The sequence below is a fragment of the Chiloscyllium punctatum genome, chromosome 9 (assembly GCF_047496795.1).
Source record: "Chiloscyllium punctatum isolate Juve2018m chromosome 9, sChiPun1.3, whole genome shotgun sequence".
Taxonomy (NCBI): Eukaryota; Metazoa; Chordata; class Chondrichthyes; order Orectolobiformes; family Hemiscylliidae; genus Chiloscyllium; species Chiloscyllium punctatum.
The window spans coordinates 72,612,819-72,634,327 of NC_092747.1; the positions used below are offsets into that span (position 1 = coordinate 72,612,819).

General features: G+C 41.2%; 1 protein-coding gene across 19 annotated transcripts in view; it reads left to right on the forward strand.

Moving 5' to 3' along the window:
- LOC140481497 (protocadherin Fat 3-like) overlaps nt 1–21,509 on the forward strand; it is a 792,082-nt gene that overhangs the window by 567,158 nt on the left and 203,415 nt on the right. For 16 of the 19 annotated variants that reach the window (XM_072577785.1, XM_072577787.1, XM_072577788.1 and 13 more), the window contains one exon: nt 7,735–7,803. The exons of 2 other annotated variants lie outside the window; for them this stretch is intronic. In XM_072577785.1, coding sequence (XP_072433886.1) covers nt 7,735–7,803 — 69 coding nt within the window. Of the gene's footprint in view, nt 1–714; nt 1,209–7,734; nt 7,804–21,509 lie in introns of those variants that run through there. One more of the 19 variants, XM_072577800.1, reaches the window with a different exon arrangement.

Consider the following 21,509-nt stretch of genomic DNA (forward strand, 5'->3'; position numbering starts at 1 on the left):
TAAAGTGGTCAGGGTTATGTGACTCCAAAAGCAGATTCTAGACACTCATGGGATCGAGCAAGTGGTTCCAGTTGCGATTTAATCGTGCCCTCTAACCTTCAGTCCTTTAGATTCTCTTTCCTCTCTCTGCCCTCTTCTCTCGTACTTATCCTATCGATATAATGGGCAGTTGTCGTGTCTGCGGAATCATTTTCCGCAGTTTTAATACACATGGTTTATCGAGGCCCAAACATATTACAGGGAACATTCTGGGACCGGGGAGCTGCCAGGAAGGTGAAGTTCCCATTTAAATGAATGGGTTTTGTTCCTATTCACTATTTTGGGCTTCCACAGTAGGTCTCGGAACATATCCTCAGTGGGTGTGCGGGGACTACTGTATGACCCTTTCATGACCAATCAACCACGCACGATGTGCATAACCAATGAGCTATATGACAAGTGTGGAACTGCTGAGGAAAATTAAATTAAAAATATTCTTTGAGAGAAAAATATTGTCAGGATTTCCACCTGTTCTCATTATGCTTGTTTGGCTGAGAGCCCTCACTAATAAAAGCATGAGCTCAGTAAGAATTCCATTTTGACAAGCAAAGTGAATGGTTGAAATCTTTGTGTAATTGCAATAAGTTCTTTCTGTTACCTGTTTTGTCAAAGTCTCAATATTAATTTGCACTAAATTAAAAGACATGCTGTTCTTGAAGCCTTTGTTATTTACAGTTTCATAGAGTCTCTACAATGCGGAAAGAGGCCATTCAGTCCAAGAAGTCTGCACCAGTCATCCAAAGAGCATCCCACCCAGACCCAACCTCTTACCTGATCCCCATAACCCCGTAAATACCATGGCTAAACCATTTAGCCCGCTTATCACTGGGCACTAAAGTCAATTTAATGTGGCCAGTGCATCTAAGCTGCAAATCTTTGGATTGTGGGAGGAAACCAGAATGCTCGGCGAAAACCAATGCAGATGCAGTCCATCTTCAGACAGACAGTCACCCAAGGCTGGAGTTAAACCTGGGGATCCGTGGTGCTAACCACTGAGACATGACTGACATTTTCATATGGTTGTAGGAGCAATAGATACATATTTTTTAATTGAATATTTTCGAATGGGTGATATTTGTTTACTCCGCACTTCACCAAATACCTTTTTTATATTCATAATAAGTGAATGGACATGGTAGAGACTGAAATTTGCATTGGGGTTTATGGCGAGAGTATGAGGGGCCATGAGGAATAAAGAACAAAGAAAATTTACAGCCCAGGAACATGCCCTTCGGCCCTCCAAGCCTGAGCTGATCAAAATCTACTGTCTAAACCTGTCGTTTAGCATTTGTATTCCTAAGCTTTTGTATCCCTCTGCTCCCCACCTACTCATGCATCTGTCCAGACATATCTTAAATGAATCTCCCGTGCCTGCCTCTACCACCTCTGCTTGCAATGCGTTCCAGACGCCCACCACCCTCTCTGTGAAGTACATTGCGTGTATCCCCCTTAAACTTTTCACCTCTCACCTTGAAAGTGTGACCCCTCATTATTGAATCCTTCACCCTGGGGAAAAAGTTTGTCTCTATTCACCCTATCTACACCGTTCATGACCTTGTCAGCCTCAATCAGGTCACCCCCAATCTTCTTTTTCCTAATGAAAACAAACCTAACCTACTCAACCTCTCTTCATAGCTAGCACCTTCCATACCAGGCAACATCCTTATAAACCTTCTCTACACTCTCTCCAAAGCATCCACATTCTTTTGGTAATGTGGCGACCAGAGCTGTACACAGTATTCTAAATGCGGCTGAACTGGCTTGTACAGTTTTAACGTGACTTGCCAGCTCTTATATTCAATACCCCGTCCAATGAAGGCAAGCATACTATATGCCTTCTTGACCACTCTATCCACCTGTACAGCAACCCTCAGGGTACAATGGACCTGCACTCCCAGATCTCTCTGCTCATCAACTTTTCCCAAGGCTCTTCCGTTCATCGTATAATTCGCTCTAGAATTAGTCTTGCCTAAATGCATCACCTCACATTTGTCTGGATTGAAATCCTCTGCCACTTCTCCAGTCTATCTATAACCTCCTGTATTCTTTGACAGTCCCTTATGCTTTCTGTTACTCCACCAATCTTTGTGTCATCTGTAAATTTGCTGATCATACCAACAGTGCACTCTTCCAGATCATTTCTGTATATTACAAACAACAGTGGCCCCAACACTGACCCATGCTTAACACCACTGGTCACCTTTCTCCATTCCACGAAACTCCCTTCAACTACTACTCTCTGTCTCCTGTTGCTCAACCAGTTCTTTATCCACCTAGCTAGAACATCCTGCACACCATGTGACTTCATCTTCTCCATTAGTCTACCATGGGGAACCTTCTCAAACGGCTTACTAAAGTCCATGTATATGACATCAGCAGCCCTTCCTTCATCTATTAACTTGGTCACTTCCTCAAAGAATTTTATTAAATTGGTAAGGCACAATCTCCCCTACACAAAACCATGTTGTCTATCACTGATAAGCCCATTCTTTTCTAAATATAAATAGATCCTATCCCTCAGTACCTTCTCCAGCAACTTTCCCACTACCAACGTCAGGCTCACTGGTCTGTAGTCACCCAGAATATCCCTACTACCCTTCTTGTACAAGGAGACAACATGAGCAACCTTCCAGTCCTCCGGCACCTCACCTGTCTTTAAGGATGCTGCAAAGATATCTATCAGGGCCCCAGCTATTTCCTCTCTCACCTCCCTCAGCAACCTGGGATAGAGCCCATCCGGTCCTGGGGATTCGTTCACCATAATAACCTCTAGCCTACCCAACACATCTTCCATACTTATGTCAACGTGGTCCAGACTAATCAAACTTCTGTCTCTAAGTTCAAGATTCATCATGTTCCTCTCCTCAGTGAACACTGATGCAAAGTAAACATTCAGAATGTCATCCATTCTCTCAGGTTTGACACACAGTCTTCCTTCATTATCCTTTAATTAACCAATCCTTTCTCTCATTACCCTCTTGCTTCTTATATAGGAATAAAATGCTTTGGGATTCTCCTTAATTCTGCCCACTAAAGCTATTTCATGACCCCTTTTAGCCTGCTTGATTCCTCGTTTAAGACTCGTCCTAGTCTTCCGATATTCCTGCAGGGCGTGTTCTGTTCTTAGCTGCCTATGCCTTATGTACACTTCCCTTTTCCTCTTGGCTTGTCATACAATTTCTCCTGTCATCCACGTTTCATGAATCTTGCCCTTCCTATCCTTTGCCTTCAACGGGACATGCCTATCCTGCACTCTAACCTATCTTTGAAAGCCTCTCACATATCAAATGTGGACTTCCTTTCAAATGGCTGTGTCCAATCCACATTTCTGATCTCCAGCCTAATTTTGATATAATTGGCCTTGGCCCAGTTTAGTATGAGAACATTGATAAGGTTTTTTACAAATTAACTTTCCTAAAAGATCTCTGAATCCAGATGATGGTTCTCTATTCCTCTGAGGGGCTGTGAATTTATGGTGAAGCCAGATTCACTCCACAAAAATTATGGGGTAGCTGGAAGATGTTTACAACTAAAGTGGAACCAGCCAGATGAGGTGTGAAGGATGTGGGTGGCTCGCTACCTATGCCATTATTCCACAATAGGACATGCCAGTGCTGGGAATGGTAACTGGATTCCCAGAATCGATTCCTATTCTCATTTTTAAATAGCTCTAATTTTAAATTCCTGAACAGAGGGAACTAGGGGTGCAGGTGCATAATTCCTTGAAAGTGGAATCGCAGGTAGACAGGGTGGTGAAGACAACATTTGGCATACTTGCCTTCATTGGTCAGTCTAGGAGTTGGAATGTCATTGTTGCGATATATAGGACATTGGTCCAGCCACTTTTAGAATACAGCATTCAATTCTAGTTTCCCTGCCAAAGGAAAGATTTTGTGAAAATTGAAAGTATTCAGAAAAGATTCGCAAGGATATTATCAGCTTGAAAAGTTTGAGCAATAGGGAGAGGTTGAATTTGCTGGGGACTTTTTTTCCCTGGAGTGTCAGAGGCTGAGGAGTGACCTTATAGAGGTTTATAAAATGATGAGGGACATGAATAGGGTGAATAGCCAAGGTTGCTTCACTGGGGTAAGGAAGTCCAAAACTAGAGGGCATAGGTTTAAGGTGAGAGAGGAAAGATTTAAAAGGGCCCTGAGGGACAACTTTTTCACGCAGAGAGTGGGTGCATATATGGAACAAGCAGCCAGAGGAAGTGGTGGAGGCAGATACAATTACAACATTTAAAAGGCATCTGGAAGGGTATATGAATAGGAAGGGTTTGGAGGAATATGGGCCAAATGCTGGAATTGGTTTAGGATATCTTGTCGGCATGGAGAAATTGGACCAAAGGGTCTTTTTCCATGCTGTATAACTCTGACTCTGACCCAATGAAATCTTTAAATTTTCTATTGCTTAGCTTTGAATGTTCCAAACTTGCCAATAGTTATAAGATTGCTTTCATTGAACCATATTTAAGAGATTAATATCATTTCCATATGTTTTTGAAGTATTTAAATAAATGCATTTTGTGACTTTTGAGTTATGTTATTACTAACAGTCTTCCAGCCCATAATTTCTCTATAATTAGTTAAATTCAATTGATTGCTCATTCTGAATTAAGTTGCACTGTGTAAATGATCTGAGAAATAAAGGCAGAAATATATGTAATTGAGCTCTGCAAAATATGTATACTAGATTTTGTATCAAGTTTGGTAAATCTGGTATGCAATGAATAACAATATTGGTCACTTAAAGATATTCATTACATTAGATTACCTGTAACATTTGTACTCCTTGTCTAATAACTCCAGTCTAGACACTCATATCATTTGTTAGCAAATAGCCTGGGATACCTAGCATACTTGCTTGGCATGGAAAGAATTTGCATCTTCATATTTTTCTCTTTTTAGTATTTTATGCTTTACTTTTTTTGAAAACTTCTAGAGTTACCTATTAATTTCATGCACTTTTTTTTGTTTGTATTCCAAGCCTAGATATCATTTAACTTGTATTTATATTTTTATTCCAAAGACTCAACTGAAAATATTATTTATTATTTGATATGAAGAAAGTGTTTAATGAGCTACCTGGTAGTGTTCATTTACTGTTTCAAAAATCTTTCTCTAAACTGAAGTGCATTCAATTGCATTGTATCACAATGTTGATAGAATTAACATGCTTTGGTTCCATGACTCACTGAAAACGATCTAAGGATCTGATTTGTTAGTATTCAAACAGACAGGATTTCAGACTTACATTGCAGCTTTGCTAAATTAACCATGTCAGTTCATTTTTTGGGAAGATTCCCAAAATGAGGATAGTCGTAATTAGAATTGAAGATGTTATGTGACCCAAATGGAATTTATATATTCATTTGGTTTGCTCAATTTATTTCCATTAAGCAATTTATTTAATTAAGACCACAGGATGTCATTTTGGTTGTTATTAGAGTTTGAATTATAATGTTAGCTTCAAAAGTCTTTATTCTTTTAAAAGCAGAATAATAGCTCTATACTGTATCATATTAAAATGGTTTGTTAGAACCCTGTTTGGATGAGAATACAGGAGGCATGGTTAGTAAGTTTGCAGATGACAGAAAAATTGATGGTAGCGTGAAAAGTGAAGATGGTTATCTGAGATTACAAAGATCTTGCTCAATTCGGTCAATGGGTTGAGGAGTGGCAAGTAGTGTTTAATTTGGACAAATGTGAGGTATTGCATTTAGGTAAAGCAGACAAGAGCAGAACTTATACAATTAATGGTGAGGCCCTGAGTTGTGTTGTGGAACAAAGAGACCTAAGGGTACAGACACATAATTCTTTGAAATTGGCATCACAGATCAACAGGGTGGTTAAGAAGGCATTTAGCACTCTTACATTCATTGCTCAGACCTGTGAGTATAGCAATTGCGATGTCATATTGAGGTTGTACAGGATATGAGTGAGATCCCTTCTGGAGTACCAAGTGCAGCTCTGTCACCCTGCTGTAGGAAGGATATTATGAAATTGGAGAGAGTTCAGAAAATATTTAACAGTGCAGGTTTGAGTTATAAAAATAGGCTAGATAGGCCAGGAGTTTTCTTCACTAGAGCATAGGAGGCTGAGGAGTAAAGATAGGTGAATAACAAGGGTTGTTTCACTTGAGTGGGGGTGTTCAAAACTAGAGGTCATATTTTAAGGTGGGAGGAGAAAGTTTTAAATAGGACATTGTGTAAAAAAAAGTTTCCCCTGTGGATTTGTGTGTAGAATGACCTGCTAGAGGAAGTGGTGGATACAGGTGCATTTACAACATTTAAAAGACATTTGGATAAGTTCATGAAAAGGAAAGGTTTGGAGGGATATGTAGGTACGTGGGACCAGTTTATATTGGGAATGTGGTCAGCATGGGCTAGTTGGATTGAAAGATCTGTTTCCATGCTATGTGACTAAATGACTCTGTTACTTACAGGTTCTGCTCTTCATTGATTTAAGCATTTTTTTGTGCACATTTTACGTGTTTTTAACTTGTTGCTCACCAAAATGATGTGTTCCAAATTTGAAGACAGGAAAACAGGCTATTTAAAGAGTTTGGTGTGATTAATTTTACATTTATATATCTATATATATACTTAATGGTAAATTGTCTCAATCACAAAAAGGGGTATTTCTGTAAGTTATTTTTGTTGGAGATATACCTGTTACTGTTCTTTTATCGCAGGTGAGCCCCCTATCTCTCTACATCAGTTGGATTGTCAGGCATGCAAACCTATTATTCTCCTCTGGCATTATCATCAAGGCTGCAGTGAAATAGAACCATCTTTATTTTACCTTGCCTATCTGTTTTAGAAGGAAATGTGATTTGAGTTATTCTTCAAATAAATTGGAGAGGATTCTGTAGTAGAATTGTTATTGCAAAGCATATAGTGGGTCCTTCAGGACAGAATGGATTTTATAAAAGGAACTATGAAAAACACATCAAAAAACTGAAAACATTGTGATCTTCCCTGATGGCCTGAAGAATAAATGCATAGCCTGGTGTAGTACCAAAGGAAATCAACCAAAATATCCTGGACTTGATTTTAGTCTAACTTAGTCCTAATTTAGTTAAGCACAGCTGAGGCAGTATCATGAGACTCAATGCCTCTGAATTGGAGGGATGTGTGTTGAACTAAATTGTGTCCCCAACAATGGTGACAATGCAGTGATTCCTCGTAGAAGATCCAACTGACCAGCCTGACAACCATTATCTAAACTTCACTGTGATGAATGGACACTTCAGAAAGTTGTCAATGCCAATAGAATCATTTTCTATAAAAACTCAACGTTTGGACAAATTGTGAAGTGTCAAAATTACAGTTTTTATTTTAAACAATTTCAGTTGTCTCAATTCACTCTTGGCACAAAGTGAATTCATTCACATTTAAAATTTTGAGTGCAATTTGTTTTTTGAACAATTTATCTACAGTTAGAAATGACCTTTAAGCAAAAAGCATAGTTAAAGATAAATTCTTGCATGTTATGCTATTCTTAGATGGATGTTCATGATATGGTTATAGTAAATGTCAACTAAAAATGCTAAAATTACATCCTAACTTTCTTGAATTCTCTTTCTAACTTATGTTTCCCATCATTGTCCTTTTTTGTTTCTTCAATCCTTTCTTTCCTGTTATTTTTTTCTCCTTTCCTTCCTCTTTGTGCCCCTATCTGACCCCACTTCAAGCTGGGAAGCAAGCCCGAGAGATGTTCTATGTTTATCAGACAGCTTGTGGCCAGAACTGTTCCAGAGAAGGTATCGCTACTCCCATAAAGTCTCTGAAATCACAAGTGTTTTGTCTATTTCAATAATTTTCTGATGCTCTCACTTATACAGTTTCTAAAGTCAGAATTATTTGGTATTAATATGGTCATTTATATCATGTTTCTTTATTAAGGATTTTTCATCTTTGTAAAAGTTTTCATCACTGAGATCAGGGACTATGTGCTAGGGAAGGAATCATTTTCCAGTTTCAAAAGGTGATGCTTCAGAATCCTGCAGATTTTTACCCCTTTCTTTGAAGTGTTCATTATGAAATAAGATGAGTAAATACAAGCATTAATTTGAGAAAATATAAAGGTTCTGGAAATGTCTGATGCCGTATATTGTTTGAATTTTCTATGGATATTGATAATTCGTCTCTCCGTTTTGATTATCCTGCATGTGCAACCACAGTTCCTTGTTGGTGATTAACATTTAAATATTAGTGTATTATGTTAACATATCAGCCAAATGTTCACTTTGTCTGTTGTGGTTCTGTTCGCCGAGCTGGGAATTTGTGTTGCAGACGTTTCGTCCCCTGTCTAGGTGACATCCTCAGCGCTTGGGAGCCTCCTGTGAGGCGCTTCTGTGATCTTTCCTCCGGCATTTGTAGTGGTTTGAATCTGCAGCTTCCAGTTGTCAGTTCCAGCTGTCCGTTGCAGTGGTCTGTGTATTGGGTCCAGATCGATGTGCTTATTGATTGAATCTGTGGATGAGTGCCATGCCTCGAGGAATTCCGTGGCTGTTCTCTGTTTGGCTTGTCCTATAATAGTAGTGTTGTCCCAGTCGAATTCACGTTGCTTGTCATCTGTGTGTGTGTGGCTACTAAGGATAGCTGGTTGTGTCGTTTCGTGGCTAGTTGGTGTTCATGGATGCGGATCATTAGCTGTCTTCCTGTTGGTCCTATGTAGTGTTTTGTACAGTCCTTGCATGGGATTCTGTACACTACATTGGTTTTGCTCATGCTGGATATCGGGTCCTTCGTTCTGGTGAGTTGTTGTCTGAGAGTGGGACAACACTACTATTATAGGACAAGCCAAACAGAGAACAGCCACGGAATTCCTAGAGGCATGGCACTCATCCACAGATTTAATCAATAAGCACATTAATCTGGACCCAATATACCGACCACTGCAATGGACAGCTGGAACTGACAACCGGAAGCGGCAGATTCAAACCACTAGAAATGCCGGAGGATAGATCACAGTAGCGCTTCACAGGAGGCTCCCAAGCACTGAGGATGTCACCTGGACAGGGGACGAAACGTCTGCAACACAAATTCTCCGCTCGGCGAACATAACCACAACAACGAGCACCCGAGCTACAAATCTTCTCACAAACTTTGTTCACTTTGTCTATTATATTATTATATTCATTCAGTGTATAGGGCTCATAAGAAGTACTGTACTGACATCAGTGTATTTGAGATTGTTGTAAATGACCTGTATAAGAATAAGGACATCCATAAAGTAACTACCAAGTGTTTTAGTCAAAATATTTATTAATTTTAGAGATTGAAAGTACACTAGAAAACGCAGGTCCATTCTTTTTCTGTGATGTGGAGGAGCTGGTGTTGGACTGGAGTGGGCAAAGTTAAAAATCATGCAACACCAGGTTATAGTCCAACCGGTTTATTTGGAATTTTGCAGTCAGACCACCACTGAGGGTATAACCTGGTGTTGTGCGATTATTCTTTTTTTCTTGTGATGAGTACTCATCAAATGCCTTTGACCAGATCGGTTATGTTTAGTTTGCAACCAATTATCACATTTATATAAAGTGAAATTACCAAAAACTTTAATAATGCAAGTCCCAAATTAAAGGGACCCAAGTTTTCTTTTGAAGTGTCATGATCATTTAATCCAAATACTCATTTCAATTATATCTGTATCTGCTTTGTAACCAAATTTGAGTAATTGTATTGTTTGCCATTTGGTAGTACATGTGCATGAGTATTGCTACAAAAAGACACATTTTTATAAGTTTTTTTGTCTTGAATTCCACAGCGTAATTAGTTACACGTACCAAAGTAAAGTTGAAATGACATTTATACTATATGAGCAGAGAGTGCTGATTGGTCGATGAGTGAACTCCGGTAGAGGTGTTGCAGAGTACGTACTAGTTAATAATGACTGGTTGTTAACTGCCAAGCCTTTAGATTAAATTAGATTACTTACAGTGTGGAAACAGGTCCTTCGGCCCAACAAGTCCACACCGACCCGCCGAAGCGCAACCCACCCAAGACCCATTCCCCTATGTTTACCCCTTCACCTAACACTACGGGCAATTTAACTTGGCCAATTCACCTAACCTGCACATCTTTGGACTGTGGGAGGAAACCGGAGCACCCAGAGGAAACCCACGCAGACACGGGGAGAACGTGGAAAGTCCACACAGTCAGTCGCCTGAGGCGGGAATTGAACCCGGATCTCTGGCGCTGTGAGGCAGCAGTGCTAACCACTGTTCCATCATGCCGGCTATTACTTTGTGCATGGTCCTAATGATTGCAAGATTAAAAAGGTTGTTGTGGTTCTGTTTGCTGAGCTGGGAATTTGTGTTGCAGACGTTTCATCCCCTGTCTAGGTGACATCCTCAGTGCTTGGGAGCCTCCTGTGAGGCGCTTCTGTGATCTTTCCTCCGGCATTTGTAGTGGTTTGAATCTGCTGCTTCCGGTTGTCAGTTCCAGCTGTCCAATGCAGTGGACAATCAACTCCCATTCCAAGACGTGATGGTACAGAGAACACCGAACGGAGAATTCACCACAAAGGTATACAGGAAAGCCACACACACAGACCAAGTCCTGAACTACAAAAGCAACCACCCCAACACACACAAAAGAAATTGCATCAAGACACTGTTCAAAAGGGCCACAACACACTGCAGTATACCTCTACAATGTATTCACCAAAAATGGATACCCCCACAATTTCATCAACAGATGCCTAAGGGAAAGACAACGGAATGAGGACATGCCACAACCCAAAGAACTAGCCACACTACCATACATCAAGAACATTTCTGAACTGACAGCCAGACTACTGCAACCACTAGGACTCATAACAGCACACAAACCAACAGCCACTCTCAGACAACAACTCACCAGGAAAAAGGACCCGATACCCAGCATGAGCAAAACCAATGTAGTATACAGAATCCCATGCAAGGACTGCACAAAACACTACATAGGACAAACAGGAAGACAGCTAACGATCCACATCCATGAACACCAACTAGCCACAAAACGACACGACAGCTATCCTTAGTAGCCACACACGCAACAAGAGTTTGACTGGGACAACACTACTATTATAGGACAAGCCAAACAGAGAATGGCCACGGAATTCCTAGAGGCATGGCACTCATCCACTGATTCAATCAACAAACACTTCGATCTGGGCCCAATATAGCGGCCACTGCAGCGGACAGCTGGAACTGACAACCGTAAGCGGCAGATTCAAACCACTAGAAATGCCGGAGGAAAGATCACAGAAGCGCTTCACTGGAGGCTCCCAAGCACTGAGGATGTCACCTAGACAGGGGACGAAACGTTTGCAACACAAATTCCCAGTTCGGCGAACACAACCACAACAACGAGCACCCGAGCTACAAATCTTCACACAAACCTTGAATAAAAAGGTTTGACAAAATGTGTCTTTTTATTTTCAGCAATATTCAAGCACATCATCTTTCAAGCTGATACAGGCCCTACACATATCATTTGCTTATTTGATATTTGGACTTTCAACTTCAACATATTTGATCTTTTTTATCTTTTAAAAATATACATATATGATTTATTTATCCCTTCCTATATTTTCCAAGTCTAATATTAAAAAAAGGTTCCCACTTCAATAGGAGTCATTTAAACAGGTATAAACCCAGGCTGCTTTTTAAACTCATTTGTGGGAAGCGGGTATCACTGGCTGGTCAGCACTTTTTTCTTGCCCTGCCCAACTGCCCTGGAGTATGTGGTGCTGAGCTACTTTTTTTTGAATTGCTGAAGTCCACATGTTGTAGGTTGGTCCACAATGCCCTTAAGGAGGGAATTCCAGGATTTTGACCCAGTGATAGTGAAAGAATAGCATATATTTCCAAGTCAGGATGATGAGTGCCTTGGAGGGGCATTGCAGGTGGCAGTGTTCCCATGTATCTACTGCCCCTGTCCTTCTAGAAGGAAGTGGTCATGGGTTTGGAAGATGCTGCCTAAGGATGTTTGATGAATTTCTGTAGTGCATCGGGTAGCTACTACAGTGGTGGAATGTGTAGATGTAGTGCCATTCAGTGGTTGCTTTGTACAAAGAACAAAGAAAATTTACAGCCCAGGAACAGGCTCTTCAGCCCTCCACGTGCTAACGCTATCGCCTAATTCCTAAGCATTTGTATTGCTCTGCTCCCCACCTACTTATGCATCTGTCCAGACGCACCTTAAATAAATCTACCGTGCCTGCCTCTACTACATCTGGCAACACATTCCAGGCACCTACCACCCTCTGTGTAAAGTACTTTCTATGTGTATCCCTATTAAACTTCCCTGTTCTCATCTTGAACATGTGACTCTCGTTATTGAATCCCTTACCCTGGGAGAAAGCTTATCTCTCTCCACCCTGTTTATATCCTTCATGATTTTGTAGACCTCAATCAGGTACCCCTCCATCTCCTTTTTTCTAATGAAAACAATTCTAACCTACTCAACTCCTCTTCATAGCTAGCACCTTCTATACCAGGCAACATCCTCGTAAACCTTCTCTGCACCCTCTCCATAGTGTCCACATCGTTTTGGTAATGTGGTGACCAGAATTGTCACAGTATTCTAAATGCGGCCAAACCAAAGTCTTGTGCAATTTTAACACGACACCCCAACCGATGAGGGCAATAATACCATATGCCGCCTTGAACACTCCTATCCACCTGTGCAGCCACCTTCAGGGTAAAATGGACCTGTACTCCCAGATATCTCTGCCCATCAACTTTTCCCAAGACTCTTCTGTTTACAGTATGGTTCACTCCAGGATTAGACCTTCCAAAATGCATCACCTCACATTTGCCGGATTGAACTCCATGTGCCACTTCTCCGCCCAACTCTCTCGGCTACCTATATTCTCCCCTATTCTTTGACAGTCCCTTATGCATTCTGCAACTCTACTAATCTTCATGTCATCTGCAAACTTACTGATCAGACCAACAGTGCCCTCTTCCAGATCATTTATGTATAACACAAACAACAGTGGCCCCAGTACTGACCTCTGTGGAACACCACTGGTCACCTTTCTCCATTTTGAAAAACTCCCTCCAACTACCACTGTCTGCCTTCTGTTGCTCAACCGGTTCTTTATCCACCAAGCTAGAACACCCTGTACACCACGTGACTTCACCTTCTCCATTAGTTTACCATGGGGAACTGTATCAAGCGCCTTACTAAAGTTCACGTATATGACATCTACAGTCCTTCCTTCATCTATCAACTTGGTCACTTCCTCAAAGAACTCTATTAAGTTGGCAAGGCACAATCCCCTGCACAAAACCATGTTGCCTATCACTGATAAGTCCATTCTCTTCCAAATATAAATAGATCCTTTCCTTTGTCCTTAATGATGTAAAGTTTCTTATGTGATGTTAGAGCTCTACCCATCCAGTCAAGTGGAGAATATTCTGTAACACTCCTGACTTGTACCTTGTAGATGGTGAATAGGCTTTGGGGAGCCAGAAGTGAGTTGCTCACAGCAATATTCTTAGCTCCTGACCTGCTTTTGCAGCCACTGTGTTTATGTGGCAAATTCAATTGAGTTTCTGGTCAATCGTAACCCTAAAGATGATCACATTGGGGATTCAATGACGCCAACAGTATTAAATGTCAAGAAGCAATGGTTGGATTATATTTTATTAGTTATGGTAATTTCCTGGCATTTGAGTGGTGCTTATATTATTTGCCACTTGCCAGCTCAAGCATTTTGCATTTGATCATAACTTGTCTGATACTGAAACAATCTATGATGATGCTGAACATTGTTCAATCATCTGTGGGAATCCTCACTTCTGACCTTATGACAGAGGGAAAGTCATTGTTGAAACAGCTGAAGATGATTGGGCATAGGATACTACCCCGAGGAACTCCTGCAGAGCTGTCCTGGAGCTGAGATTACAGACATCCAAAAACCACAACCGTTTTCCTACGTGTCAGGTCTGACTCCAACCAGCAGAGAGTTTTCCCCCCAAACCCATTGATTCCAGTTTTGCTAAGACTTCTTAATGCCACCTTGATATCATTTTCACCTCAGCACTGGAATTCAGCCCTTTAGTCCATGTTGGCAGTAAAGCTTTAATGAGATCAGGAGCTGAGTGACCTTGGCAGAACCCAAATGAGAATCAATGAGCAGGTTATCGCCAAGGAGGTACTGCTTGCTAGCACTATTGATAACACCTTCCATCACTTTACTGATGATTGAGAGTGAAATGCTGGGGCAGCATTTGGCTAGGTTGGATTTGTCCTGCTTTTTTGTACAGGACATACCTGAGCCATTTTCCACATTGTTGGATAGATGTCAGTGTTGTAACAGTACTGGAAGAGATTGGCTGATGGAATGACATGTTCTGGAGCACAAGTCTTCAGCACAATTGCCAGAAAGTTACCAAGGCATATTTCCTTTGCAGTATTTAGTGCCTTCATCCATGTCTTCACAACATGCACAATGTTTTGAATTGGCTTAAGATTATTATCAGTAGTGGTGGTAACCACTGGAGGAGGCCGAAATGTATTGTCCTCTTGATACTTTTGGCTGCAGGTTGCCGTAAATGCTTCAGCCTTATCTTTGGTACTGAAGTGTTGGGCTCTTTTCATTATTGAGAATGGGTATATTTCTGGACAGTTGCTTAAATGTCCATGGCCGGATATGGCAGGACTGGAGAACTTAGATCTGATACATTGATTGTTGGATTGCTTAATTCTGTTTATCACTTGCTGCTAGTGCAGTTTGACATGCATGTAGTCCTGTTTTGTAACTTCACCAGGTTGACACCTCATTTTTTGACCTGATACTGATTCTGTATACTGCCTGCAATCTCCATTGAGCCAGAGTTTTGACTGTCTGATTTGATGATAATTGGCTGAGGGACAGATTCTGCTGGAGTACAATTATGCTGCTGTTGATGGCCCATAGCACCTCATGGATATCCAGTCTTGAGATGCTAGATCCCATTTAGCATGATGATAGTGCCATAAAACATGATGGAAGGTATTCTCGATGTGAAGGTGGACCTTAGTCTTCACAAGGATTGCGCGGTGGTCACTCTTACCAATACTGTCATGGACAAATGCACCTGCAGCTGCAGATTGGTAAGGATGAGGTCAAAATTGTGTTTACCTCTTGTTGATTCTCTCACCTAGTCTAGCTGCTATATCCTTTCAGACCCAACCAGCTTGATTAGTAATGCTGCTATCAAGCTACTCTTGATGGACATTGAAATCCCCACCCAGACTACATTTGTGCCCTCCTGTTCTCACTGCTTCCTCCAAATGATTTTCAACATGGGGAATTATTGATTCATCAGCTAAGGGAGGATTATCTGTGGTAATCAGCAAGAGATTTCCTTGCCCATGTTAAGCCATGAGACGTAATGGGGTCCAGAATCAATGTTGAGGACTCCCAGGGCAAATCCCTTTTGCTTGTATGCCGCTGTGCTTCAAACTGGGCTGGGTCAGTCCTGCCAGAGAGACAGGACGTATTTAGGGATAGTGACGGTGGTATCTGTAAGGTATAATGAGTATGGCTGTAACAGACTGTTGCTTGTCTAGTCTATGAGACTGTTCTAGCATGAGCCCAGATGTTAGTAAGAATGAGATGTCAGGGTCAACAGGGCTGTTTCTGTCATTGTCATTTCCGATGTCTTGGTCAATGTCAGGTGTTCCATCGAATTTCATTTCTTTGTTGAGACTTTATAGCGATTGTTGTAGCTTGCTAGGCCATTTCAGAGTTAAGAGTCTGTGGCTGTGGGGTCACACATAGGCCAGACCAGATGAGGATGGCAGATCTCCTTCCCTAACTAATAATAGTGAACCAAATGGATTTTTCTAGCAGTCAACAGTAGATTCTTAATTCCAGATTTTCTTTTGTCAAATTCAAATTCCACCTGAAGAAGGTTACCTCAGAGTTCAACAGGATCTTGTTCAAATGGGCTAATGGGCAGAGGAGTGGCAGATGGAGTTTAATTTAAATAAATGTGAGGTGCTGTTTTTTGGAAAGGCAAATCAGGGCAGGTCTTATACACTTAATGGTAAGGTCCTGGGGAGTGTTAGTGAATAATGAGACCTTGGATTGCAGATTCATAGTTCCTTGAATGTAGAGTCACAGGTAGATAGGATAGGGAAGAAGGCGTTTGGTATGCTTTCTTTTATTGGTCAGAGCATGGATTATAGGACTTGGGAGGTTATGTTGCAGCTGTACAGGACATTGGTTAGGCCAATTTTGGAATATTGTGTCCAATTCCAGTCTCCCTCCTATCAGAAAGATATTGTGAAACTTTGAAAGGGTTCAGAAAAAATTTGCAAAGATGTTTCCAGAGTTGGAGAGTTTGAGTTATAGGGAGAGGCTGAATAGGGGCCTTGAGTGTCAGAGGCCGAGAGATAACCTTACAGAAGTTTATAAAATCATGAGGTGCATGGATAGGGTAAATAAACAAGGTATCTTTCCTGGAGTGGGGGAATCCAGAAGTAGGCGGCATAGCTTTAAGGTGAGAGGGAGAAAATTTAAAAGGGACTTAAGAGACATATTTTTTCTATGCAGAGGGTGGTGCTTGTATGGAATGGAATGAGCTGCCAGAGGAAGTTGTGGAGGCTTACAACAATTACAGTATTTAAAAGGCATCTGGTTTGGCATATAAATAGGAAGGGTTTAGAGGGATATGAGCCAAACATTGACAAATGGGACGAGATTAACTTAGAATACTTGGTTGGCATGGACAGGTTAGACCAAAGGGTCTGTTTCCACGTTGTCATTTCTATGACTCTGCTGTGGTGGAATTCGAATTTGGGTCCCCAAAATATGAGTTTCTGTAATAATAGTCTAATGATAATACCACTAGGCATCAAGATTGTTCCACAAAGCAAGCAGAATGAACATCACAACATGAAGCTTCTTCCTTTTTTTCCACCTGGAAGGCCATCCCCAGGCTGTTGTAATGTCACCTGCCACCTGTTTAGATTTCGGGGCCATCTTATACAACCCCTTAGCCTTAAGTGACTATTAACAAGCCCAGTTTTCTAACCACAGCTAGCAAGCAACTAGACCTGTCAGTTTCACAAATCACAATGCTGAAAAATGTTATGGTCCCTAAAAGTCCAGTCCAAAATGTACTTTTTAAAGGGTAATTGGACCACGTGAACATGTGAAATTTAGCTCTAATTTTAGCCATATGTTCTATCATTATTATTAGCATAATACTTTGATTATATATTCATAATTGAACGGGAATGCAGTTGGAGTTTCCCTTGCAGTGCAATCTGATGGGAGATATCAATCTGAGATGGGACTGAAACAAAAGATCGCTGAAGTGCAATGGGAGTACACTTGAGTATTTTGTAGCTGGAGGATTCATGAACCTTGCCTGCATCTGAATAGCTTTAAAACACAATTAAACTTTGCAAGACTTCCCTGTTCCAAATGTATGAATGGTATAATCCATTCCAAAACGTTAGCATTGCATATATTTGAAAGGGAGCACAATCAGGCCCCTTGTAAAGGAAAGTTAAATTGTCATCTGAAAGCTGCGTTTACCTGGATTTACTGAGTTTCATCTGATATGTTGGTTTGATTGGTTGTCCTTACTCATTTTTTGGATGTGTCTTTCACTATGCCTTTTTAAGAAATGTTTTCTCCTTTATCACAATCATTCAAGGGAATTAAACTGATATTTGCAGTTGTTTCTGCTGGTAACTTTGATAGCTCTTCAACTCAGGACTTAGTGAGAAAATCTTTCAAGGGAGTGATCAGAAGAAGGTCTGTTTGTGCGCAGTAACCTTTTGGTACCTAAAACTGTATACACTTGATCCTTGCTAGAGCTAGTGAGAGTATCACAGATCTGCCTTCAGTGCATACACTTAGTCAAGGACTTTCCTGTCCTAGCTGAGATTCTGTGCCTAAATAGACATTTTGTAGCAGTAGAAAAGTACCCTTCAGGGGTTGAATTTAGAGGAACACCTACATGATTAGAGAATTGTACATAATCTGCACATTAACGAAAGAAATTGATTGTGCATGATGCAGCCAAGTTGTTTTATATTAATTTAAGACCTCATAAACTTAAATGTCTTGAAAATAACAAGGTTTTCAATTGTCTGTTTTATCTTGAGGATGTAACCTATTTATTATATGAGATTGGAGAATATTTGTTTGGCATGGAATGAGAATACTGGAACAGAATGATGGACAACAGTTTGTGACATTAAATTTCAAATCCCCTACAAGCTACTTAGTTTAGCTTGATAGTTGCAGTTTCCAGAATCCTTTAATGTACTGTCTTATTTTGCTGAGTCTGGGAGATTACCCTGTATTGAACCTGGTTACTAGTTATTAAAAATAATGAAGTACTGTCCTCTCAGGACAATACTTTCAAATGCCAAGTAGGGCTACCATTGCCATGTAAGCTGCATGTACAATCATGCCATCCATCAAACCAAGCATAGAGTCATAGAGATGTACAGCATGAAAACAAACCCTTAAGTCCAACTCGTCCATGCCGATCAGATATCCTAACTAATCTAGTCCTATTTGCCAGCACTTCGCCCATATCCCTCTTAAACCCTTCCTATTCATATACTAATCCAGATGTCTTTTAAACAGAGTAATTGTACCAGCCACCAACACTTCCTCCAGCAGCTCATTCCATACATGCACAACCCTCTGCATGAAAACGTTGCCCCTAAGGGGGAAAGATTAAGAGCGACCTTTCACCCCTAAACCTATGCCCGCTAGTTCTGGATTCCCCACCCCCAGGAAAAAGACCTTGTCTATTTACCTTACCCATGCCCCTCATGATTTTATAAACCTCTATAAGATCACCCCCTCAGCCTCTGACGCTCCAGGGAAAACAGCCCCAGCCTATTCAGCCTCTCCTGACAGCTCAAGCCCTCCAACCCTGGCAACATTCTTGTAAATCTTTTCTGAACCCTTCCAAGTTTCACAACATCCTTCTGATCAGAGAGAGACTGGAATTGGGCACAATATTCCAAAAGTGCCCTAATCAATATCCTGTATAATCGCAACATGACCTCCCAAGTGCTATACTCTGCTCTGACTAATTTTTAAAAAAGCATACCAAATGCTGCCTTCACGATCCTATCTACCTGCAACTCCACTTTCAAGGCACTATGAGCCTGAACTCCAAGGTCAAGCCCTTCTTCCGTAACTGGAGTTTCCCACCTACTGTGATTGACAGGGCCCTCAACTGCACCTGTCCTATCATCCATGCTTCCACCCTTGCCCCTTCCCATCTCTCACACAACAGCGTGATTGGGTCATCCTTGTCCTCACTTTTAATCCCACCAGCCACTTCAATCAAAGGATCATTCTTTGCTATTTTGGACACTTCCAGCAGAATGCCACCAGCAAACACAACTTTCCTTAACTCTCCCCATCCTGATTTTGCAGGGATTGCTCCCTCTGGGACACGCTAATCTATCCCTCGACCACCAACACCACCCATTTTTCCTAAGGCACCTTCCTACATAACCTCAGAAGGTGCAACACCTAGCTCATCACCTGCTGCCTGCTCACCATCCAAGGGCTGAAATATTCTTTCCAGGTGAAACAGCATTTCACCTGTACCTCCTCCAATCTTGTGTATGGTATTCACTGCACCCAATGCAGCCTACTCTATTTTGGCAAGACTGGGTGACCACTTTGCACAAAACCTCCAGTCTGTGTGCAAGCATGACCCTGACCTTGCCATAGCCAATAATTTTAGCACAGTGTCCAGCTCCCATGCCCACATGCCTGTCCTCTACATGCTGCAATGTTCCAGCGAATCACAACATAAACTGGAAGAGCAACATCTCATCTTCACTTTACAACCTTCTAGGTTCAATATTGAGATCGACGCCTTCCAATTGTGGAACACTCCAACCCTCCCATCTCCTGCCCCTCTCAGTGGTCTGCTCTTTCCAGTCTGGCAGTTAGACATACCATTGTTCTGTCATTCTCACATTCCAATCACTTAATCTGCACTATCAACATCATTTCTCCCACAGTATCTCAGCCCCCTTTTGTTCTTTTGCATAAATGCTGCCTCCTCCTCCTCTGATGAAGAGTCATCTAGACTGGGCTTTCTCTCCGTGGATGCTGCCTGACCCACTGTGATCTCAAGCATTTTTTGTTTTCAGTCCTACCACATCATTTGCTCACAAAGTCTGTTTTCTATTTCCACATTGATTTTGCTTCACTTGATTGACGCCAGTCATTTTCCTCCGTATCCAAACTTAAAATTTAACTCTCACCTTTAAATGATTATGTCCTTTTCATTTGGACTGGATAGTATTCTGTTTCTCAATGTTTTAACACTTAGCTTTGAAGAAACAGTAAACTTCACCACAAAGGTCACAAATATTCAAAAATATTGCAAACACATGTTGGATTCATTTATTGTATGTTCTTAATTTGTGATTAATGTTGGAACAACCATATACTATGGGACATTGAAACACAGAGAACTGGCAGTCTTGGAAGAAACATGTGTTCCTTAGCTCTATAGATAGAGGCAAACAGCTCGATTTTGCCACCTATAGCAGCTCTGAATGAAGGCACCCAGAAAAACTGATGAATAAGGCATTCTGGTCTGAATCGCCTTATATACTTCAAAAGGGAGCTGCCCAAAGACCAATGCATTAATTTACTGGTTGTTTACTAGCTTCTCCCTCTGGATAGATGGCCATGCATGCAGACTTCATAAAGAGATAGATAATGATCTGGCGAGTAAGTAAGTCAATTCCATTACAAAGACCACGGAAGCAGTCAGCATACTATTTGACAGTCACGTTGAGTTTGGAAGCTTGTGCAAACCAGTTTGTCGGAGCCATGAACACAGTGGGCGAGAACTCAAAATTGATCTCATACTTTGAAAATGAGGATTGTTTTACATTACCTTTACTGGAAAATAAGTTAAGCAATTTTCTTAATCTGCATTGGGGATAATAATGATTCATGACTTATTTATGATCACATATATTTTGAAGATACAGTGAAAAGTGTTTTGTTGCCACAATCCAGAGCCATTTTGAGGTGCAGTAAGGATAAAAAGAAATTTTCTGAAATAAGATTCATCTTCTGTTCAAATTGAGGTGTCAAGCACAGCTTCAGGGCTTCTGCAAGACCTCTGCAAGATATTCCAATCCTCAAGGAGTCCCACTGCAGGAACAGCAACGATGATGCTGAATACCAAGAAGATCCTGATGCCGATGCTGACCTGCTCTGGGCTACCACCACTAGGAGCGTCTGCTCCAGGCTCTGCCACTGTCAAGAACCCAAGCTCTGGGTCAATAGCCACCAAGAGTCCCCTTTCAGGGCCAGTGCCAAGAATCCAGGTTCTGAATTGTGGAGGTGACAGGGTGTGGTTCCTGAACACACACAGATCATGAGTGAAAATCTGTTACCAATGGGGCATTAGTCAATTGAACTAGAGCTGACTAATCAACTCTGCAAAGACAGGCATGATAA